Source organism: Sphaeramia orbicularis, chromosome 1 (genome assembly GCF_902148855.1).
Source record: "Sphaeramia orbicularis chromosome 1, fSphaOr1.1, whole genome shotgun sequence".
Taxonomy (NCBI): Eukaryota; Metazoa; Chordata; class Actinopteri; order Kurtiformes; family Apogonidae; genus Sphaeramia; species Sphaeramia orbicularis.
The window spans coordinates 38,548,958-38,573,653 of record NC_043957.1 but is presented as its reverse complement, the minus strand read 5'-3'; the positions used below and the strand labels follow the sequence as shown (position 1 = coordinate 38,573,653).

At 37.5% G+C, this 24,696-nt stretch overlaps 2 protein-coding genes across 3 annotated transcripts in view; both read left to right on the top strand.

Moving 5' to 3' along the window:
* rab11fip4b (RAB11 family interacting protein 4 (class II) b) overlaps positions 1 to 15,867 on the top strand; it is a 31,410-nt gene extending 15,543 nt beyond the window's left edge. The window contains exons 2-14 of one of the 2 annotated variants that reach the window (XM_030137699.1): positions 1,187 to 1,437; positions 1,889 to 2,074; positions 3,628 to 3,762; positions 6,269 to 6,304; positions 7,483 to 7,582; positions 7,865 to 7,968; positions 8,632 to 8,772; positions 9,351 to 9,432; positions 9,946 to 10,083; positions 10,227 to 10,385; positions 11,789 to 11,869; positions 12,330 to 12,473; positions 13,404 to 15,867. In XM_030137699.1, coding sequence (XP_029993559.1) covers positions 1,220 to 1,437; positions 1,889 to 2,074; positions 3,628 to 3,762; positions 6,269 to 6,304; positions 7,483 to 7,582; positions 7,865 to 7,968; positions 8,632 to 8,772; positions 9,351 to 9,432; positions 9,946 to 10,083; positions 10,227 to 10,385; positions 11,789 to 11,869; positions 12,330 to 12,473; positions 13,404 to 13,520 — 1,641 coding nt within the window. In that variant the 5' untranslated portion in view covers positions 1,187 to 1,219 and the 3' untranslated portion in view covers positions 13,521 to 15,867. The remainder of the gene's footprint in view (positions 1 to 1,186; positions 1,438 to 1,888; positions 2,075 to 3,627; positions 3,763 to 6,268; positions 6,305 to 7,482; positions 7,583 to 7,864; positions 7,969 to 8,631; positions 8,773 to 9,350; positions 9,433 to 9,945; positions 10,084 to 10,226; positions 10,386 to 11,788; positions 11,870 to 12,329; positions 12,474 to 13,403) is intronic. The other variant, XM_030137700.1, reaches the window with a different exon arrangement.
* Positions 15,868 to 17,174: 1,307 nt separating this feature from the next.
* On the top strand, positions 17,175 to 22,876 carry LOC115417778 (uncharacterized). The gene is made up of 4 exons (XM_030131874.1): positions 17,175 to 17,277; positions 18,751 to 19,198; positions 19,661 to 19,788; positions 22,068 to 22,876. Exons 1-4 carry the CDS (start codon positions 17,175 to 17,177, stop codon positions 22,241 to 22,243), a joined length of 855 nt encoding a protein of 284 aa, XP_029987734.1. The 3' UTR covers positions 22,244 to 22,876.
* The last annotated feature ends 1,820 nt before the right edge of the window (positions 22,877 to 24,696 follow it).

Sequence of the window (24,696 nt, the reverse complement as noted above, 5' to 3'; positions counted from 1 at the left end):
TATTGATGGATGAAAGGTACATCACAGAAGCATTAAACAAATATACACACGTGCAGGTATTAGTACAAACTTTAAGTGGCATCCAGACAGTAGTTTTTCCAAATAATCAGCTGAAATACATATTATGCCTCTTGTGTTGTTGACTAGTTCGATATTTCTTTCTGACCTTGCAATCCAATTCATGTCAGAGCAGTTCAATAGGATTTAGGTTGGGTGACTGGTCAGGCTATTCCATGATAAATAGCACTCCCAACTGTTTTGTCATTAAGTAACCCTCACAGAGCTTGGACACATGTGTGTCAGGTCATTTTTGTGTTGCGGTATGGAACAGTAGTCATGCCTTGTATACTAGTCTGTATCAATGCTGAACTAACAAACTGTTTTTTATTGTATTTCATGCCTCAGTGCACTCAGTCATGGTCTACAGGGCAGTTAACCTACATGTACATAATGAGTTAGCGTGTTCTTTAAACCTGTTGTGAAAAGAAACACATGAAGTGGAATGTGACATAGTTGCACGTATTTCATAGAAAATCTGCTGCTGTTGCCTAAGGTGACATTTTGCTGAATATTAAGCTACTAATATTTGTATATTCATATATTTCTTTGGTCATACCATTGAATTCTCTTATTGTTTTCATATAAACAATAGGAACATGTATATTTTTCTCCAAAAATGCAAAGAGGTGGTGTTTCCAAGATTTTGACAGGAACTGTATAAACTTTTTTTTTTAATATCTCGGTGAATTAGCATGAAAAAATGTCATTCTGTACTGGCCTTTGTCTTATTTTAATCTTTAACTTGATCTACAGTACAAACAAAAAGTTATGGATATTTTAATTTTTGGGCTACTTTTTTCAGTTGGGATTCTTGCACAGCGCTTTTTACTTTTTTGTGTGTGAACTGAATTGAAACACATTTTTTAATGACCAGACAGTTTTATTTACAAATGGCAAAAATGACAAAAAAATGACAAAAAAGAAATGAAATTTCCTTAACTTTTTGTTTGTAGTGTAAAATGACAGTGTAAGGACCAGTGTTTTGTGGAAATTGGTGTCTGCAGTGGACAGCAATACTACCGACGTAAACTTTAGTTATTGAAAGGTAGATTGTTAGTGTTTGTAAAGATCCTCATCGTGAACTTCCCTGTGTTTTCTCTGCGTCCGCCTCATCATGTGTCTGCAGGGCAGTGAGGAGGAGTGGGTTTGTCCGGTCATCATGTGCACACGGGCCCATCCTGACCCTGTCCCTGAGTGCCAGCTGTTCCCTGGAGAGGTGGACGAACCTGAGGAGGAAGTGGCAGACGAGGGCAGGGAGAGGGAATCTGACAGAGACAGCGCTGTGGAGAGCACCCAAGGGTCAGACACTTCAGAGGGGCTGGCCAGAGTAGGAGACAAGGAAGACGCATTGGGGGAGCTCTTTTTCCCTGGCGACAAGTCAGTATTTTGTTTAATGCTAGATCTAAATACTATCAACTTGTAGTAAACTAAAATAAAAAGTGTATTTTTTCTTTATCATGTTAGATTGTTAGACGAAACAAGAGCAAATGTAGTCGTTTCGAGTGTAATCTTACAAAATGGGGAAAACAATCTAATGTTTTTAATGATTATTAATTAGGGGCATTTAATGTTAAAAAGAAGTCCCTACATTATTCACAATCTTCCTTTTCAGCATCAAATGAAAGAAACAACGGTGGCAATCCAACATGATATATAGAGCTGCCGGCTGGTCTCTGTAATTTCACCAATAAAAAGCTCAATAGACTACGTTTTTCTCTAGGACATGTTCAGTTTCCTCCTGAAAAGCTACAACACAGCCATTTGTTTACATCCAGTGATAATGATAATGAATGCTCTAATAGACCTCCTTCTACCTGTTTTCCTTAAGGTGCGGTCAGACCAGTATCTCAGTGACCTCTGACCTTTCAACACGCTCCTCAGCATCTTTGAACGAGGAGCAATTTGAGGATTACGGTGAAGGGGAGGAACCGGACTACATTCCCAGCAGCCCTTGCCCCGACGACGAGACCCGTACCAACGGCTACTCTGACCTTGGCTCTTCCGTTCCGTCTAGGTACGAGAAAGACAAACCCGGTGGACTTTAGTTCTAGTCTAAATGCGTAAGAGTATGGTACATGTAAATATTTGAGTATGTCTTTCTTAATGATGTAATGTATTTCAACAAGGGTCAGATCATTGTTTTAAGAAGGTTTAAGCAGGCATCCAAAATTTATATTAAATGACTAAATTGTTTTTTTAATGTCGGAAATCAAGCTTTTACAATGCTTACTATTGCTAAGACAAGGGATGTAGGAATTTCTGAATATTATAGTGGGATTACAATAAAAAAATCACCTGATCGTAATTGGTAAATTTGGTCATATTTATTTATTAAGACAGTTTACATCATGTAGATCAGAGAATGGAACCAAGGACACTTGTATGATCATATGTTTTATAGTAAACATGGGTAAAATTGTTACTATCCCTACGTAATGGACATTTCTACTTCTTTCCATATTTTTTTATTACAGCAAAGTTGGTGTTAAGTTTAATACCAAGTAATACTGAAAATATAAAGTCTCGTGGCTTGAGTTAGTAAACAGATTGTTCAAGCTTCACTCTTCATCTCTTCAGCGAACAAGGAAAGCAGGTAGTGGTGGTAAAGCAAACAGTAGAATGAATGTTATTTTCTGATTTTCACAGCGACTATGTTTGAAAACCAAAATATACATATCCATATTAATGTAAAAAATCTATGGGATCATTTCCCCTTTGTGTGATAGGCAAGTGAGAGGTTGAGAGCTGTGCATCTAAGTGCTTTTCCCAGAATTTTGTCTCTCTGACAGAACTGCACCACACTATGAGAGATTCAGTAACATTTAAGAGCAGGATAAATGTGAATGTCCACATTGGTATATTGTACAAACAGAGAGATGCTGTTTTTGGTTGGTCATACAAACTCACTGTTCAAAGTTTGCTGCAAGAATGAGGCAGAGGAAAGACTCATATGTTTTCCTTCCAAGATGTACTGTGGCCAAGAATACCTGACCCTGGGGGCTGCAAAATACTTGAAGAGGCCAGTGTTGTATTGGCACCTCACAGGTTAGGTCACAATAAATCTAAATGGAAAACTGATCAGTTCAAGGTATGCCTTTGATACGACTCTATTAGATATTATGCATTTCAGACTTCACTCTTCACTGCAAGCTCCAAATTCATTACCTGACTCATATTATTCGGAGTCTTGACTAGAAGAGTGTAGCTTAGGAGCTTCTGCCCTTAAGGCCACATTAATATTCATCAAAGGCCTGTGCTTAATGGGATTAAGTTTCCTGGCTGATAGACTGGCAATACTGCTCCATGTTCCTTCCATGCATACCAAGCAGACAAAACTGGAGCTGGCATGGAGATTTAAATTGAAAATGAGGCCCAGATTTACAAGAAGTCTTAGGAAACTCAGCATGGGAAAAAAGTTAAATAACTGCAGTCAAAGCCGAGGAAAAGTGCATTCTTAAAAAACAAACACCCAAGTCCCATGTGCACGTAATCAGAGCCATTTCACTTCCAAATGGCCTTTAGCCATCTCCTTTGTGTCCGCTGAATGTGCTCGATGTGTGTTTGCAGTGCGGGCCAGACTCCTCGTAAGGTGCGTCAACATTACACTGGTGAGCTCATGGATGTCTACTGTTCCCAGTGCAGCAAAAAGGTCAACCTACTAAATGACCTGGAAGCGCGCCTCAAAAATCTGAAGGCGAGCAGGTAGGACGCTCAGATTCCAACGCATGCAAAACCCACTGCTTGTATTACACAAGATCATACACCCACCAAATGTTATTGTTAGCGAGAAAATTCAATAACCCTCACCTGGCAGACTGACCAGAAACCTTCTAAGGCAAGAAAAAAAATCTGATATGGAAGGTTCTGTTTCCCTGCTGATCATTACTCTGCTACTTATTTTCTTTTCTGTCAGCCTTACTTAACACGATGAAATATAGTACAAAATCGATTGAACACAGGCAATTTTTGTGATGTTTATTTTTTTCATACAATGGTACATCTAAGCACATTTAACTACAGCAAGTCAATACAAGAGAAGAGCTTTAAAGCACTTGTTAGGATATAAATACATGCATGAATGTAGATGAGATGATGAAATGAGATGGACTTCACTGATCCCTGTAAAATTTGGTTAGCATATATAGCACTTTACAAAAGCCAACATTAGGTTTGTTGTTTTAGTAAAGTTCTAATGATCACACAAATGCATTTATCTGTTTCTGTATTAAAATCCCATCTGGATATATGTGAAGTGTGTACAGCATTAAAAACAAAAGTTTCAGGGAAAAACACATTCTATAAACCAAAGAGATAGTGTTTAGTGTGACCTTTTTACATTAACATGTCATTAACCCTATTGTTCAGACAATATGACATTTATTGCACTAATTTTCTGACGTTATACACCAGGTTTCATTCAATACATGTCAGATGTTTCTAACCATTTGTGCTGCTTCGTGTCATGGGGTCAGGAGTCACACTAAATAGTAACTTCAACCTTTAGAACCCATTTAGTTTAGTGTTTTTGTGTGTGTTTTTAAGGCTGTACACATTTTTCCTGTATTTTCTTGTTGTGTAGGAAGAAAACAGAATGAGAAATAAATATGCAACCCTGCAAAAACAACAAAGCTAGTGGTAGCCTAAGACTTTTGCACAGAACTGTAGCTAAAAAAAAAGTAAATTATGCATTATTTGTAAAACATAGTAAACAGTAAAAAATGTATTAAGTCGTAGTGGGAGTAATAATTATGGCTGTATACAGTAATAAATATGAGACATCGGTCAGTGACAGGCTAACACTGATTTACTTTTTGTAAGCATGTAATATGTGTATTTCTTTTTAATGCCTCATTAAACACATCATCACCATTATTTACTCATCTTTAAAATGTACACACACAGTACGGTACAGTACAGTAATTGATTGTGTAAGGCTGTTGGTCCTGTGCTTATCTCATCAACCATTGTTATAGGGACCCTATTATTAGAAACATAATCCTCTGTGACCATTAATAGCTGTACTGATGTATCTGCAGACACAAAGGCACACACACGGAGCCACAGTGTCATCTGGACACACTAAATTCAGATTTTCAGCATGCCCTTGAATGTAGCATTCGTGTCTTCCAGCTATTAGTAACTTAGTGTCTCTGCAGACACTGCAAGATTTTTCCCTTTAAAGAAATGACTCTGTAATCCAAAATGGTTTTTCTAATTAGACCAGTGCTCTCCCTTTATAAATAATGAAGTAGAGATGTCAGAAACAAAGTACATCAAGAGTAAGAGCTGAGGTATATGTGAGGCTGAGGTATGTATGAAAATATATTGATTAGAAAATTACTTTTAGCAGAGTGAGCACATAGGAAGTGGCCAGAGTCTGAAAACACTGATGGTGGAGTGGATTTGAAGTATTTGTTGTCTAATTTATTAACCCTTTGAAAGCAGTGAGGTTGCAGTTTTGTAGCCCAGCCCATAGCACTGGGCAAATATGAATCAAATTAATTAGATTAACTGAATGTAGCTTTTAGTAATGTGAAATATGCCAAATCACTATTTTGTTGATATATTTTGCTCGTAAATATGCTATCCCAGTCATTTCCTGATAGTGACGCTTTATTCTATTTAGTTATTTTTAATTCTTGACAATATTTTTTATTTTCATTACTTTTTTTTTTAGCAAAAAATGCACATTGACAACTTTCCAAGAGCTAATTTTTTATTTTTTTTTCTAATGTAAATGTAATCTAATGTAAATGTTCTATAGCAGTCAATAGAAGTAGAATATTTTTTGGACAGTTGTTATAACCTGAGCTCTTGTCTTTTTACTATTAACAATGATCAGTTTTATGTCTACATCAGCTACTGCTTTCTTCACCCTGCACCACGTTTGCTCATTTTTGTCCCGTTAGAAACCCGGCAAAGACAGACATCAGACTGAACAGTCTTTCTGGCTTTTGTACCCCTGAGAACGGTGCTGACTGAGCTAAAAGAAACCCCTGCTTGGTGAACCAGATATGAAATTGTATTATCATTGACACGTCCTTCAGTGTTTTTTTCCCTCATATCTGTAACACAGAATAGCCAAAATCTTAATTGCCATCAGCCGTTCCAGGTCCAATACATGGTTTAGCTGTGAGTCTAGACATATCCATGACAATTTAATGTGATAATAATGTCTGTAAATTTGTTTTGTCCTTTCCCTTTGTAGCCCCAACAGGAAAATCTCCAGCACTGCTTTTGGAAGGTACAGTATGTCATGTATCAAGTGTAAATGTGTGTGTATGTCTGTCTGCATGCATTCATTTGTGTTTATGTGTTTGTCTTGAAGCACAGAAGGTCACTTGTACATTGTGTTTATCCTTTATACAGCTGTGGCTGCACATGTTTGCTCTATTTGTTGACAGAGGCACACACACATAGTGAGCAATTACTGTCTCCTTATCACTGTTGCCTTACAGTTGTGTTTTAACTTCCAGTTAATTATTACTAACTGGTTATTCAGGGAATCCACAACGTCTGGATGAAATCTGTCTAATCTGGCTAAGTGAGCCTGCTCTAAGTTAAGAAACAGAGTTGAGTATTAGCTTGGCATGGATCAGTGACAGTGTCACAGTTTGTACCAAGTGAAATGTTTTGTATCAGGGCTTTGTTTTATGTCCACCCACAGTAACTGAGTTATAGTGACAGAGTTAAAATGGCCTGTCAGACCTGATCTATGTTTTCAATATAAGGGTTGGCTCTCCCTCCCTTTTCCTCCTACTGTCCTCTATGTCGGCTTGGATTACTGCTCCTGCTTTATTACTGTCTTTATCTATTCTGCTATGTCACCTCTCCTTGTTTCTCCCCCTTCTCTGTCTAAATTTTCATTTGTCCAGGTCATCGTTCATCCATAGGTTGCTTTCAAAGTTCAACTGGACTGGTTTTTGTTCCAGAAAAAGAGAATAAAAAAACAGTCCAGTTGAACTTTGAAAGCAACCTATGGATTTTCCTCTCCTCGTTTCTCCTCTCTTCTACTCATTTCTCCTCTCCTCGATTCTCCTCTCCTCTCCTTGTTTCTCCTCTTCTTGTTTCTCCTTGTTTCTCCTCTCCTTGTTTCTCCTCGTTTCTCCTCTCCTCTCCTCGTTTCTCCTCTCCTCTCCTTGTTGTTTCCTAAGTTATTCCATCAGTGAAAGTGGTGGCAGCTATATTCACATCTTGGCAGAAACATCACACTTGGTTGTTCGACACAGTGAGACGTATGCCCGCCCTTGTGCTATATCCTCTTTTCTATGTTGCAGCAGTAGCACTGCAGGACATCACACACTTCCTTTTCCCTCGTACACACATTCAAAACCAGCTGGTTCTCACCTGCATCTATTCTCAGCAGGTACCACCTCTTCTTAAATGTGTGCATCTCTGCTGTGTCTCCTTATATTTGAGCAGACAGCTGCTCCACAACAGCAACCTAAGCAGCAGTAACGGCAGTACAGAGGATCTATTCAGAGACAGCATCGACTCCTGTGACATCGACATCAATGAGAAGGTATGAATGGGTTTATGTCCAGTAAGAGTAAATATGCCTGTCAATTTATATTTTCGGTGCTCTGAGAAGTTGGTTAGAGACGTCGTCTGTGAATTCACGAAGTAAGATGCCCTTTCCAAATTTAAGGATTATTTGAAGACTTTAAATCTCAGAGTCACCAAGCAGTATCAGAAATATAAAAAAATTGCTGTGTAGTTGCTGACTGACAAGCATTTTACTGTAATTTTGAATCTGACATATAATTTGGGTCAAAGATTAGTAACGTGTTTGTGTTTCTTCCAGGTAAGCTTTCTGGAAAAGAAGGTGGCAGAACTGGAGAGTGAGATTCTTACAAACGGGGATCTCAAGTCTAAACTGAAACAGGAGAACACACAACTGGTGCACAGGTACAGTCAGAAATTAGGAACACAGATCAGCTTCTTTAATTTCTCATTGTACAGGGTGTCCCAAAAAAATTTACATCATTTCATCACCTAATAATTTGTTTAAAATTTCTTTGCTCTTTTTGCTCAAAGACGTGTAATAATTTTTATTGTTGTGCTTTCAGGAATAGACATGCCATTTACTGCAACAGAAAATGCATTCTGTGTATTAAAGTATGCCCAAACTCAGTTAAATGTGAATGCACAACTTGAATTTGTTAGAACATTGTTAGAAAACAGATTTGGACATGGCATAAGAAGTTTCAGGAGGAAGGCTGTTTGTGTTGGAAAAAAGGACTCCGCTACTGATTTGATGTGTGCTGCGTCACAAGCGGCGCACACATTGAACATTTGTAATAACTTTGGAACATTTTAAAATTACATCCCACAGAATTTTGTTTGAAATTTGTAGAATAAAACATTTTATGCCCAAAATAAATCCTATTAAGTATCATTTCTCTTGACCATGTAGTCACTCCGATATGGACATCTCAAATTATGTCAGTTTTTTTGGGGACACCCTGTACTTTAAAACAGTAGCCAGAGTGTTACTGCTGTTCACTGAGTATCCTAGCCTCTCTTTGATACTGGACTGGAATGTTTACTGTGAATTACTGATCATGTCAGGGTTCATGAGCTGGAGGAGCAGCTGAAAGACCAGGAGACTCGGGCAGAACAGAACCTACAGGAGGAACTAAGACGACACCGAGAGGCCTATAGTAAGATGGAGAGAGACAAGACTACACAGATAGAGCTGTTGACCAACCGGTGAGTGACAGGCACTGTAACATTCAACACTTCCACTCACTCCATTTTTATTCTTAGGGTATTTTGAGACTCGGCACATTTTATCTCTAACTTCCTGTTTTAGTGGACTCTTTTGTTTTGTATTACAATGATTGCAATTATTCTTAAACTTGTATTATTTTTACTGAATTGCATAACCTTTTTTGTATCACTATTGTGTCTTTATTTAGTGTCTATTATTTTGCTATGTTGAAAATAAGTCAAAGTTAAAAGGTTTAAGAGAGTGAATGAATGAACTGTTTGATATGATTTACAGATACATCAAATGCTAATTGGTTTAGTAGTGTCTTCTAAATAGATTGAACACCTTTGTCTTAAATCCCCTGGATATATGAAATGTCAGGGAGGCCTGTAAAAGGAAAATAAATTATTTAAGACTGAATGCTAAGCAGTTCTCAAAGATTCCTCTGAACTGTAGCTGGTTGAAAATACTATGGAATCTACCCAGTGCCTTAACTGATGGTTAAAAAAAAAAAAAAAAAAAAAGAACTCTTCTTGCATAAGAGTGTACTAAAATGCAGGAGGTTTTATGTTTTTAGAGTGAGGCAGCTGGAGGATGAGAACACTGAGGTGACTCTGAACATGTGTCGACTCAAGTCACAGACAGAGAAACTAGATGAGGTAAGATTTTTAATATTCATGTTTTTCATACGATATGATACACTTCATTGTTTCATTGGGGAAATTTGTTCTTGACTCCAGTGCTGTTACCGATAGCTGTAACTTAATAATCAACAATGAGTAAAAAACAGATGCAATAATTATAAAAAATCTTCATCTTTGTGTACTTAACAGCGGATGCTCTTACGTGAAGCAAATTGCATTAATCTGTCTTTATGATTTTTATAGAGTTTTACTTTCCCTAAAAGCGGCATTTTTTAATATTCATATAATGATTAAAATGTGTGTGAAGACATAGTGTGCAAAGGGGTGTAGGTCGAATAGCAGGAAGAATAAAACTCGCATATTTTAAGTAGCGTCACACAGTAGTGTCATTATATCTAAACCTTACAGTGTGACCAGTAAGAGAAAAACAGAATTCTACAGTATGACGCTAATAAATAAGTAAATAGTTACGACGTAATCTAAGTGCATAAAAGTACATGTTACTCACGTATGTATATGTATCATCAGGAGAAGCAAAGAATGACAGACAAGCTGGAGGACACTAGTCTGCGTCTGAAAGATGAGATGGACCTTTACAGGAAAATGATGGACAAACTGAGACAGAACAGACACCAGTTCCAAAAAGAGAAGGAAGCCATGCAGGAGGTAGGAGAAATTATTAAAAACAACTATATTTGTTTTACTCCTCACTCACTGCAGTTAAATTGCATGCTCGCTCACACACTGTCATTTATGAAACACTGCACTGGCCTTATGTAACATTGCTCTTTGCTCTTTCTCTTTTGTAGCTGATAGAGGATCTGCGTCGAGAGCTGGAACATTTGCAGCTCTTCAAGCTGGAGGCAGAAAAGCCCGGTCGTGGCCGCAGCTCTTCCTCCGGCCTGGCAGACTTCAACAGCAGGACGAGGGAGGTGGAGCTGGAGCATGAGGTCAAGAGGCTCAAGCAGGTACTGATGATTGGCTTCTTCGTCCTGCAGGGCCAGTTCACAGCTGTACACATGGTACAGGGTAGTGCAGCTTATCAAACCACTGACACTGTAGCAACACCTTTCCTCAATCATTTTTTTGGAAAACAGGGAGCCAGAATTAGCTCTTAGGCATGGGTAAAACCGACACATTTTCAGATATATTGCAAATTTAAGGCAACTATTGGTGCTTGGACTTGCCGTGCGGCAGTTTGAAGAAGAAATGGTATGAGATGCATGAAGATAGTGATACTCAGATTTAAATAATTATACAGTTAGGGGTCAAATACTATACTAAAACCATGATATCTTGGCTTACCATGTGTTTTTTATGTAGCATGAATGTAATGCTCTTAATTGCTTGTTTTTTATAAGTAAAAAAACAATTCCACATGGTGTCAGTATTTATTTATAAGTATTTTTAAGTGTCATTCCGCTGCAGGATTTTGCAGTGTTATACCCCTGATAATAGATGCACATACATTTGAGGAACAAATATTTTTACTCAAAATAACCAATTAATAGCAGGTTTTGGACAGTCATCACATTTTTCCCTGAAATGTAAATGTTGCACCACAGGTGTTGGTGATAGTAAATGGATTCACGTAGAGCTTAACGCAGCTACATCACAATTTATGTGGGTTTCTTTATTGTTTATTTATTGTGATACATTATTACTTATGCACCTCCTGCTGTGTCTGTTTACACGTCAAATGCTGATGTATTTTTCAGTGCAACGTCAGAAAATAGAAGCTGATGTTTGCTTCTAGGTATCTGCGTCCAAAGTTTCAAATGTTCTGCTTTCAGTCCCTGATAAGAGTGTTTGCAATGTGATTTTTCTGATGGGAGTAATTCAGGTAGAAACTCCTTAAAGTTACACAGAGGCTTGTGCCAACGTCATATTAATGATTTGAGATACACATTAAAGGCACTATGTTCTTCCAAGTTCCCAACCCAAAAGAAAATGTGATACGGGCTGAAACCACCAACCCTTGAGGTCATAAGTAATAAAGCTTAGCAGTGACACCAGATGGTTAGAGTTGCTGATTTGATCAGTTTGTGTATATGATTAAGAGCAGAGCTGTAGCCAGTGGCCAAATTTGTCACATAAAATGCGCAGGCAAGCCACAAGGGAATACGTTTAGTGATTTTACATCAGCTCTGACTACAGATACTTTTCTTTATCATTTCAAAATATTAGCGTCTTGTCCTGAACTTCTTTTTAGTTGTTATAATGCTTATCGACTGTCTGTAGTTGGACAGAGTATATTAGTAAATGAGGGCAACAACCTAAACTTAGAGGGCACAGCCCAGGGGTAAAAACTGGTATCTTACTATCTTATGCTTGCCTGTGCACTTCTGTAAATGTCTGTATGTGTGTCCAGCCGTTTGTGTCCCAGGACTTTCTCCCCCCTGAATTCCAGCACCTGGTGTTGTCTGGGGCTCGGCTCCGTCCCGGTCTGATGGTAAAATTGCTTCTATGACCTTTGACCTCCCGATTAACCACTAATCACAATGGAGTAGGGCGAACATGCCCAAGCTGAACTGGGGTCAGTGCTGCAATTCCCTTCGTTAATGTTCCTGATCATGGAAAAAAGCAAACTGACCTCTTGTCAGCACTCCAGGAACCACTTTATCATGGGGCTTTAACAAGACACCAGACAGCGCAGGGGAGCAGTTTGTTCTGTAACACGCATAACCCGTGTTATGTCCTGTAGGTGTTGGCGAAATAGATGTGCGCTGCTGTGGTTGTTGCTGGATGAGAAGTCAACTACAGTGTGTGTATGGGCTGAGTGAGGCTTGAGTAGTGGACATTTTAAAAAGGCATCATCACCCCTGATACTTCGTGTCATCCAGATGCTTAATCTTCTTCTTGATGTCTCTCTCTCTCTTTTTCCTTCCACCCTCCCTGATTCTTGGTTATAGGAAAACCAGAAGCTTAGGGAGCAGAACGAAGAGCTGAATGGTCAGATCCTCAGCCTCAGTCTATACGAGGCCAAGAACCTGTTTGCCACACAGACCAAGGCCCAGTCATTGGCCGCCGAGATAGACAACGCCTCCAGAGACCAGGTACACTCAGGACACTGGGCAGTGGGCTATAAATACTGACAATGCACTGCAATTACATTCATAAATGCACTGTAGGTCACGCCATAGCATGGCAGTGCTATATATTACATTATTATAAATCAGCCATACAGCCATAGCCAGTTATAGGAACTTAAAATTTAATAAGCGGTTCTTTACCTATAACAAGATGTCTATGTAGTGCTGATATGCACTGCAAACTTGAGTTAAATATTCTAAACTATTACTTTTGTAGCAGAACAAAAACTTGTCTAAATTTTAGGAAATTTTGCTTTGATTAAAAATACTATTACGACTACTGCTACTACTACTACTACTACTACTACTAATAATAATAATAATAATAATAATAATAATAATGATTGTGATAATAATCTAGGAGTTGAAAACTTTTACTTTAAAACAGACTGTATGAAAAAAATAGGAACACAATAGAAAAATTTACAAATTTAAGCAAGATGCTTTGCACAAGCACCAAAAGCAAAGTTATTACAACAGGTTTAATGTTTTTAAATAGTGAAGTTGTGCAAAAGGAAAGAAATCTTGTCTCCTTTACTGGGATAATTCATAAACTATTATTTTAACTTGTTACTGGATATATCTATGTCTGAATTAGATGGAATATTTTATTAAGACAAAGTTTTGTCTATTTTCTTAAGATTAAATTACTCCTCTAATAAGAAACAGATAAGACAATGATTATTTTTCAGAAAAATAAGACTAATTTTCCAGAAAAAAGGTCTCACATTACAGAATAAAATTCCCAAATGCAACTTAGGAAGAAATTTGCACACAAACACAAATAAAAAATACCGGAATATGCCACAGGATAATTGAATTTTGTTGAAGGGTTAAATGAAGTTAATCTCATTTCATTTTATCTCATCATCTTTGTTACAACTCTCTCTCCAGCTAATGGAAGCCTTGAAAGAGCAGGAAGAAATTAACTTGCGCCTGCGACAATACATGGACAAAATCATCCTTTCAATCCTGGACCACAACCCCTCCATCTTGGAGATAAAGAACTAGCAGTGACTCAACTGGAATGAGAACTGATCCCATCGGGGTACTGAGGATCATTCCAGTTGTTTGACAAGAGCCGGAAACCTGACTTTAGGAATATGTACAGGAAAGCATAAAGAACCAAAGCCAGTCCTGGAAACTGGAATATATAAATGGACACGCATCCCCCCCTGCTGTTTGTGGGGTGAAAATAACTTCTCTCATAGTGAAGAAGAAGAAGAAGACGATCTTGTGCTGATTTAAAGGGAGGTTTATCCGCCAGTAATTGCTCACAGACTGTCATACTAATGCAACTCCTTTGTGTGATCTTTCCTCTGATGATCTGTTTTTACTCTCATTACTGTCTTTACTGTGAACTGTAACTACATCTCTGATCTCACATGACAAAATGGTCACTTATTGCCAGGAATATTCTGAGCTTGAATTGATTTATCACACTGGACGTATGTGTTTTGGCATAGCAACTGGAACAATTTATCAAATCTGACGTGGGTTCTACTGTATCTCTGTGTAATATTAGTTGTAATATTCACAAACAGTTTGGTGTGATAAAAAGAGGCATTTTTAGGAAAAAAATAAGGTGACAAGCAGTCTGTAAAACAGGCTTTCTAAGTGACAGACATGAAGGCAGACAAGTTTACTTTTGCCCGATCTGTAAACCGACAGTCTTTCGTCTACTGTCATTTATATGAATTTTAAGGAAACTGTAGAAAATATATGAAAAGGCATGTGTTAAAAGAGGACTCAGAGAAGTGGAAGAAGTGGCTGGACAAAGAAATGAAGTATAATTGTTCCTTTGAGAGAAGCAGGTTTAAAGTGAAAACAGGAAGTAAAGCACTTCTTAGAGAGTGAAACGTTGGACTGCATAGGAAAGTCAGTGTGTTTTAGTGAAGGTGGTGAGGGTTAATTGAAGGTGAATATTTGTGTTAATTCATGAGAATATGTCTTCCAGAAACCTTACAAGAGAACTTGCTGTGTCAATCAGTTCAACAGTGAATAATTTTTCACTAAGATGTGGGCCTTAGTCGGATAAGAAACAGATGAGTAGTGTCACTTTATGATGCAGAAGCTGCAACCAAGGAGTGTCTTAAACTGAAACTTTTGGTAGCACAGTGTGATCTTGAAAAAGCATGCTGTTGCTAGCATAAGACAGTGTTGTTGCACAGAAATGCATGACCTGAATGTACACAGTGTGTTGGGAGTTATGGTCATTTGTGTGACTGGAAGGCATTTTAACATGGTTTACTAAATTGCTCTCATTGTCTCAGTGAAATCAGCTCAGATACTGTATGTGAGCATGCACAGAAGACTCACCTTTTGGTACAGAAAACTGGATTAGCAATCTCATTGTGGCCTACAAGTCACAGATTGTAGTAAATGGCCAGAGGGCTCTGAAACTCTTTTAATACTGTAAATAATATGAATGTACAACTTAATATTTCACTCTCATTGTGGCCAAAAAGGCTTTCTGAGTTTAAATCTCTGTATTTGGGTAAGATGTGTTGTAATACACAGTATTCTTTACTGTAATGAAGACCTGGCATTTTGTTTTCAAAGGGGAAAATTACAATCTGCTGTATTATGAGATGATTCTAAACTTGAGTTTTGCTTCCTTGCACAAAAAATGTTATGTTTCCTTCTGCATGGTTCACCATTTCTTCTGTCTGTGCCTTTTGATGATATTTTTCACAATGATGTTGCTATGGACTTACACAGTTTTTGAGGATACTTTCAAGTCTAGGTGTGTCATATTTTCTTGACTTGTAAATGTTGTAATTATATAGTGATAATTTGTATTCATGTGCCACTCTCCACTCTTTTTCAGATTGTTTCTATGAATAATATTTTATACAGTTTATCAAAAAACAACTTGTGATTGCTTAAGTAACCAACTAGAAAAATGGCAGAGCACAATGCATCGTTGCGGTACACAGGCCAGGCTAGCATATTGTCAAAAATAATTTTTTTAAAAGCAGCCGGGAATGTTTTGTTGCATTTCTTAACTTTTTGTTTATTACAGCAAGTCCACTGTTTTTCAATTCTCACTTCATGTTAAACTGGCTTTTATATGGTTGTGAAATGTCTTCCTAGCTTAAACTTAATGGTGAGCATTATGAGCAATATTTAACCTATTTAGCAGTTTCTGCAGATTTGTGTCTTGTTTTGCTTCACAAATCTTTTCACTCTATAGCTGCTTGTGCCATTTTAGAATAAATCATTAACAAAACATTAAACTGAGCTGTAAAATTGGTCAAAAACTCAGTTTTGTAGCTTTTAAGTAATTATTAGGGCTATGCACTGTGTTGTAGTCACTATTAATAGAACATGGCAATAAAAATGGCTTTGGCAGTAACTGTTTCATAAAATGTCCTTTTCTTCTCATTCCAATTTAGGAATGTAATTTATAGAAAATGTAGTCAGTTATTGTATGACTATTGTTTATACTCATCATCTCAGCTGCTCATTTAATATAGGATACATTCTGAGCTATAAGTAAAACATTTGACATGAAAGTGACCTATTTCGATTCCGCACATAGTTGACTCTGATATTATGTCTGGAGGGTTTAACGGTGAGGATACTAAGTTAAAGTGGATATTTGGGGTCGGATTCACTCCAATGTTTAACTCCCTTGGAGACTTGTGGTTATTAAAGCAAGGCCAATCCAAGGTTGCCTTTTCAGTCATGAAACAATGTGATAAGAACACGTGTTTTCTTTTGTTTGATTTTTACCAGCTGTTGGTAAATGTCTACAGACAGTTGACAAGTTCAACAATTCTAACATGTAGCAGAAATACTTTATTTATGTACCCTTTTAGTTCACTTACTCTGTAAAATCTTTTCATGGAGTTGAATATTTGGTCTATTTCAAACCAAAAGACCACTAGTGTATAAACCATGAGAAAACTGATGAGGATTCAGAGAGCCTTGGGCACAGATTTTTGTGCCCTAAACAGGAAATGCGTCACTTGACTGCACACTAAACGACCGAAAACATTTTTAAACTAGAAGCACTCGGAGAGCGCAGACCTCCGCCAAGGCTGATCAGTGCCCCCCACGCCAAGGAGGTTATGTTTTTGCCAGGGTTTGTCTGTTTGTCTGTCCGTTAGTGTGCAACATAACTCAAAAAGTTATGGACAGATTTTGATGAAATTTTCAGGGTTTGTTGGAAGTGGGCCCCCCCACCCCCGATCACCACCAAAATTTAATCATTTCTTCCTTATCCCAGTTCCAACAAACCCTGAAAATTTCATCAAAATCTGTCCATAACTTTTTGAGTTATGTTGCACACTAACGGACAGACAAACAGACAAACAAACAAACCCTGGCAAAAACATAACTTCCTTGGCGGAGGTAATAACTATACTTTAATGCAGATTATACATGATGCACATGGGCTGTACCATGTATACCTTGTTTATTTAAATATTAATGTTTTTGTAAAATAATTAAAAATATTGCATTGCCCAATGGGTTATCTTACTTTTATAGTTTACTGCTTCCGTAATTCTCTGTCTTATAAATAGTCTATGAAGTGTTTTGTTTTTTGTTTTGTTTTTTTCTGGAAATTTGCAACCTCTTACCACTCGTCTTATCTTATTGTATATAATATGCAAATAATCTTAATTACCTACTATAGTGACTATTAATCGTGTGCATATGCCGTTGGTGCTCTGTCGCCACCTATCGGTCTGCTGTCACATTGCGGCCGGTGGATTGGAGGTGCGTGAACATCTGCTGCGTGATTCGATCCACGGCACAGGTACGGCACTAATAAAACCCCAAACACTCCTGTTGTGAGACACGCAGATATAAATCACTTTAGGCATTTACTCACCTGAATGTGGCTGGTGTAGTTCTCTGGGTGGTTGTTTTTACTACTTTCTGAAAACAGTGCATATGAGCTGCAGCTGTCCATCACACACCGGCTAATGGGGGCGTGTTAGCTAGCAACAACAGTTAGCTATCCACTCACACGTTATCCCACACTTTTACATACTTATATATATCCTGCTGAAAGTTTACAGACTGTTCTAACTATTTCAGACGACCTTTATTTTACAAGAAAGGGAGGGGACAGCAAGAAATTAAGAAAAAAAAAAACTATCTTAAAGTGACTGAGAAGCTCTTCAGGATTAGTTGGTAAAGATTGTCAACAATAAACCAAAGTTTGGGTATAAAACTACAAAGAAATTACAGACCTATGCTAGGAAAAACATTCACTATTGTGCTGTGCTGCAAAAATGGACTATTTGGTATGTGAAGGCTCTCTGCAAGGGACTATACAGACGGATACCCTCAGTGGCATTAAATATAAAGTAGTGTACTTGTAGTGGCCTACTACTTATATTTTCGGTTTCATTTGGAGTATAGTTTACAGTTTTACAACTGGATAACACCACAGTGACTTGTCCATGTGAATTTAGCCAATTCTGGCCAAAATTAGCTACAGAGACATTTTTAAACATAAAATTGGCTAAAGAGCTCATTTTGGAGCCAAAAGATACCTTTAATATGCATGTACCTTAAAGTAGTGACTATTTGAGGATCTCCTTAGGATTAGTTGGTAAAGAATATTTCAAGAGTAGCTCAAAGTTTTTGTGTATTTACAGAACTAAACTAGTGAAAACAGTGACATTCACTGTTGTGTTGTGCAGAAAAAAAATCGACTGGTATGTGAAGGCTTTTATTTGCCATGGACTATACAGACAAACACTCAGCGTTATAACCTAAAAAGTATCTACTTTTACTACCACTACTTATATTTTTGCAGTCATTTGGAGTACAGTTATAGACTTTTACAACTGCATAGCATCAGAATGACTTGTTGCGACAATAATAACAAAAGTAAGTGCAATTCATTTCCATGTGTTTTTAACAAAGCCACAGGGAGCCACCTGAAAGGGACCCAAGAGCAGGTTTCACATTCTCGACTCTTCCAGCCACTTTTTATGGTTGTTTATATATTTCAATCACATTCAAATTACACGCTGTAACCTGCGTTTTCCTCGTTTTTGTCATCATGCCATTCTCACCTAAGAAAGCAATAAACAATACCTCACCTTATTTGTACTCCAAAAATACTGGTAGTAGATAGTGCACTAGAAATATTTGGGTTAAAGTAAGTTACAGTCATCATAGATGATGCAAAATGAGTCACATATGTGAATTGGAAATGCTGTTTTCATTAGTTTTTTTTTTTTCTTTCATCTACTCAAACCTTCTAATTTTACAGGAAAAGCTATGCCTCAAACTGGGACAAACCTTGTTTGTAGAAAGGGAGGATTACGTCGCGGCACCTGTAAAGACTTCAGTCTCAGTGATCAGGTCCTGGATACAGATTCGGTTGATGGCACAGTCAGTGAGAGGACACCATCTGGCACTCATAATGGCACCAAACCACCACGCATGGTCAATGGTTACATAAAACATGGGTTTAGTGGCAAGACTACCAAAGCATTACCTGCATGGACTCACAAGAAACATGAAAACAGGATTTCATCTGTTCCTGATAAGTCAGCAGCTGCTGGGGTCAGCGGTGCGGGTCTTGGATCCAGGGCCTCAGTAAATGGAGCTGCCAGACCTGACAGTGGTTTGTGTGCTGACCAGGTTTCACTAGAGCCTGGTCAAACAGCTGCAAAGAAGACCCAGAAAAGAAAAAAGATATACAGACATAGGAAGAGGTTTGTTAACCCACTTGACACACACACTGTGTCAAAATGGTGCACCACTTTTTGTCAAGTCTCCTCCATGTGACTGAAGTATGTCTTGTGCACACAGTTCATTAGGGTGAAATTGAGATGTGTCGGTTCTTTCAGGCAGTTTTTTGGTGTAGTGAGCATGTATAGTAGCTGTTTTTCTCATTTAAACTGCAGATAGTATGGTGTGTGTAAGTACAACTCTTCCTGTATTGTGTTTTAAGGGAACTGCCAACTCAGGCTGGCAACTGGTTTAAAAGATGTATGACCAAGTTGAATATTTTATCAGTATTCAGTAAGTGAGTAGTACAACCACAAAGTAGTTATAGTGTCAGAAGCTATGCATTTGTAATTATTTTCTTGAATAAAAATTACTTGAATAACTTTTTTTCAAAATTGAGAATTAACAAATCAGCTTTGTCACCTAATTATGTCATTTTTTTGTAGAGACAGTGAGAAGACCTTTCCTACACTTCCATTAATGCCACCACAACAGGAGGAAGACTGGGAAAATGACATTCAAGATGTCACCTTCACTGGCATGGAAAATATGTGTTTTGGGATTTCACCCTACGGTAGGAATGTTTCTGCATATACAAATATTGAAACTGTCTCTATACACCCATCAGTCATAGCATTATGTCCACTGACAGGAGAAGTGGTAATAATATGGATTATTTCAGCACAATGGTGCCTTTCACTGGGTCGGATATATTAAGCAGCAAGTGAACACTGGTCCTCGAAACTGATGTGTTGGAAGCAGCAAAATGAGCAACATAAGGAACTGATGACTTTGACCAGGTCCATATTGTAACAGTGATGACTGGGTCAGAGCATCTCCACAACTGCAGGTCTTGTTTGGTGTTCCTGTTCTCCAGGGGGTAGTGGTCATTTTACTGCACATTGACCACTTTTGCTTTTCATACTTTGTGTTCATTTGACTGACAGTGCTTGCATAACTAAAGGGATAACATGTATGAAGGACAGTCAAAAAGTTCTCAGACAAATATAATAAGTTTATTTTTCAATAAGCTCCACTAAAATCTAAGTACTTTTACTATCTATGTGTCCATCAGTAGATTCCTTCTTTGTAGAATTGCTGGGGCCATCCTAGACATTTATCTGAGAACTTTTTGACTCCCTTGTATTATTTCTACTTTCAAATATTGACCTGAAATGACCGAAAATGTTCATCACAGTGTTTAGAATAAAGAGTCCTGAACCTATGCCAAAGACAGGAATGTATTGGATGGTAGGAAATATGAACTGAATCTGAAGATGGGATGAGAACCACTAAGAAACAATTTTTAGAGTCAAAGAAAGGGACAAAGTGATAAAAGCTAGAAGCACTGTTGTTGTTTTCATCATTGGAGACATTTCTAAAGGAAAATAATGGAGTATGATGCTGAAATCACAGTGTTTCCTCTACACTGGTGAGTGCGAATATGAGGTTAGGGAAGGTATAACATCATTCCGTGATGTTATTATCTATGGTAAGTTCAGTGTTTGTTGATTAGACTGAACTGTGACAATTCTAACCTTTTTTGGACGATTCTAAACAGATCTTTAGTACAGTTTAGTGTATTGACAACTTAAACCATACAGAAAACAGAGGTCATTTGTGGTTTTAGTGTTGATGTTTTCAGTCTGAAAACAGAGCTGAGCTAACAGAGCTATAATGTAAACTATCAGCTGATGCAGCTCGTGAAGATTAGGGAGGGGAGTAGCTCAGTTCCTTGGAACTGTTAGTTAATCATTAGTCTGCTTGCTTATCGGTTCTATGACGTCATCATGTCAAATGCGTCACACATCATTTCCGTATTTTGGTTCAGAAGAACGTATGGTTGTATTTCACTTGTAAAGATGACACAAGGGGCATTTGCAACAGTTGCAAAGCTTCCATTATGACAAAGAGGGGAAATACCAACTTTCAGAAACACTTAGACACACATCATGCGTTTAAATTGCATGAATGTCCCATCTTTGACTGGCTGCTTAGTGAAGGTGGTGCTGACTCTAGAAGCGGAGCTTACAGCAAGGTGTCCTCTGTTGCAGCTGGTAACATTAAACTCCTCCAGGTTCTGTCGATGTTAGCACAATTTCACTATGTCAACATGCTTTCACTTTTGTTATGAATAATCTCCTTGTCCTATAATTACATTTACATGATGACGAGGTTCAGAGGCTGCAGCAGGCAGCTCTCACTGTCCTTTAGCTACTCATTTCATAATCCTTTCTGAGTTTTTTTTTTTTTTTCAAATGAAATGCAAAATGTTGGTGCGTAATTGACAATAAAGAGTTAATGCACACAAAGCCATTTGTACTATAGTTTATTCCCTAATCCACTGAGAATCATTAAGAGAATCAATAGGGAATCGAGGGATTTCTACAATGGAACCAGAATCACTAAATTCTTATCAATTCCCATCCCTAATGAAGATTATAAGACACTGTTATTTTGACCAACTATCAAGATAACTGGGTATGTATTTTTTAAGAAGAAAACTTGACGATACCATAATGCAAATGTGTGTAGACAATGAGCTTTATACTTTATTCATGAGTGGTGCAGTCTGTGGACACATCGTGTTGATGCAGTTGTGGTTTTGGTAGCTGTAAGTGTTGCTCTGATATACAACTTCTCCCTGCTGTGTAGAGTTTTTTTAATGTTAATATTACATATAACCCCTTTGAATATATCTGGCCGACAAAACCTGCATAGTGTTACTTAAGTAAGGTAACCTAATACAGAATGACATGAAGACATATATTTAAATGAAAATCTCAGAGATTGTTAAGTGAAGTAAAGCATTTGGACACTTCTTCCACTGCTTGTATTATTTGTCTCTTCCAGGCCCAGAGGATATCCTTAACTTTGATTTGCGGGATTTGACACTGAAGCAAACAGATACAGTTCCCCCGCCAGTGACAGCCAATTACAGCCCGACCATACACCACCCATGCCCTCTCAAATGGTCCCAGTACAGATGTCCCTCTGAGCCCGACCAGTTTGCAGACGCTGAAGAATGAGCCAGACGTTCACAGTTGTGTTCCAGAAATGGTAGAAATCAGAGTTCAGCTAATGAGTTCTTATGACTGTTTGTAGGATGCTGGATGTTAGTGTTCGTATTTAGCATATTTGTTTAACAAAACACCAGCATCTGTTTCATCTAAAATATTAGGAATTCATTATAAAATATCGTTTAGGTTCTGAAAAACTCTAAATTCATTTCAGTTCTCATTCATGTAGGTCAATTATTATGGGGTGGAAACTAGGTTTCATTTGTTTTTTTAACATAGTTTTTATTTATGAATTTTACATTCAGGTTTTATATTTCTTTTAGTATGACATAAATTTGTCAGGCGTTTGATCTTGAGAGATGGTTATAGTTATACTTGCTGTTCTGTTGCTCTAGCAACTGTTAGTATTGACAATTGTCACACGTTAACTGTTTGTACATTTCATATTATTTGTCCCTAGAATTTCACAAATAGTTTTTATCAGTGTAGGTTTTTTTTGTTTTAAAATAGCTGAAATGTTGCCATGATAAGTTGCTCTTTGAATATGTACAACTTCATAACAGCAATACCAAGTAATGCCTTTAGGTTGACAGCCACAGCACAGTCAAATTTAACAACAAAAAAAAAAAATTACAGTAATAATAATTTACCTGTTCAGATCTTCATTTCATCTTTTCAAGCACAATAAATCAGATTTTCATCTCACTTTCTTCTCATTTCCTTTTTGTCATCAAAATGGGCAGTTTGTTTTTTTTTTCAGTCACTGCTGACATGAGAAAGAGGTTCTCCTGTAGTTTGTAATTTTTTCTCCCATTTAATGACTAATGGATTTGCTCATATTGTATACTTTCACTCTAACATTGCCCTTTTCTGCCAACATGGAACTGGTGCCATTGCCTCTATACCTAATTCTGAAGCATTTCAAGTGTTTCAATTTAAAATTAACATTGTGTAATGTGATTCGCTCTCTCTTGTTAAGGGTACAACCTCAGAATGAATCCACTAAAAACCTGTGGAAACAGTAATTGACCAAATATAGTCAACTGGATCTTCAGTAGGGTTTCCCATGAATCATTCCTGTATTGTATTACAGGTTAATTTATGCTTTTCAGAACTTGAATTTTTTTTCAGACTTCCACAGTTGTACAGGACAAGACTTGAAGTGCTTTTTCATTACTGCTGAATTTCTGTCATTTAATATTCACTGAAGTATTGACTTCATTTACTCATAACATCTATGCTATACTCATGATAAAAATAAAAAAAAAAACATCTGAAAAGGACTTCAATGAGTAAAAATTTATAGTATCACATTTTTTCCTTGTGTTATACCTAAACGTTTCTATCTATTAAAGCTGGTTTCCCCCCTTCTACATGTTAAATTGATGCCAGTAGTTTGATTTAGTTTCTGACTTTATATACAGTTGCGGAAAAAATTATTAGACCATCAAAAGTCGTCAAAAACAATGGTTATGCAATCAAGTACTAACTCCTGTGTGTATCATGTGACTAAAACAGACAGAAAGGAAACATGGAATGCCTAAAAGCACTGTTTTTGGCAGTACAGGGTCATAGCTATTGATGTAAGAACTGAAGTGATTTTTGTTATTATCAAGAAAACATGGAAAATGGCCAGATATCAGCTCTGAAATTAAACTCTTCTGAGCTATTTTTGTTGTTATCATTATATGTGTCCAAACAAATGTACCTTTAGTTGTACCAGGCATTAAAATGAAGAAGAAATTGAAGAAAACAAGGGACGGTCTAATAATTTTTTCCGCAACTGTGTATGAGTGACTTATTTGCCTAAGCCATTTTTTGCTCCTAACCTCTCCTGCACGATGTGATAACTACTTTAAGTTTGATCAAACTATGGTGTGTAATTTCCCAATATTTTAAACCAGACTACACCAAAATGAACTAAAGGTCCAAGAATCCTGAATAGACCTGGTTCAAGGAGCAGAAGCATTTTGGATAAGGTCTAACAATGTTCACAGTGAAGATAGATTTTTAAAGCGATGACAGCTTTTGGCCACTAGGTGGGAGAGTTGGTGTAATATTGTGTTCTCTCCAAGTTTGCACACCTTTGGAAGTTCAATGGGTTCATTCCCAAGGACTTGGGAGACCCATGCATTTACTGTTTCACTTAGAATGTGACTGTAGATGGAGTTGTGAGCTGCTGTTGGTGAGAAAATTAATGTCATCCAATAATACTAAATCATTCATGTCCACAGACGCAGTGTCAATAATAGATTGAGGTCATAATCTCTAGTGAAATTCAACAGCCTTGTGTTCTGATGAGAGTTTGTTGTTGAATTTGAAGCAGCGCTTTGGGCTTTTCTCAAGCAGAGGACGCAACATCACAATTACAGAGATGAAGTTGCTTTTGACGTTTTTCAGCCTCGTGTTAGATTTCAGTTGTTGATTTTAAGGATGAAGGCGCCTCTGGGGGGTAGATGATA

Excerpts from the sequence above, each read along its gene's own strand:
- LOC115417778 (XM_030131874.1), top strand. The coding sequence starts at position 17,175 with ATGCCGTTGGTGCTCTGTCGCCACCTATCGGTCTGCTGTCACATTGCG. Across the intron at positions 17,278-18,750 it reads TGATTCGATCCACGGCACAG|GAAAAGCTATGCCTCAAACT; the intron begins GTACGGCACTAA and ends CTAATTTTACAG. Across the intron at positions 19,789-22,067 it reads TTTTGGGATTTCACCCTACG|GCCCAGAGGATATCCTTAAC; the intron begins GTAGGAATGTTT and ends TGTCTCTTCCAG.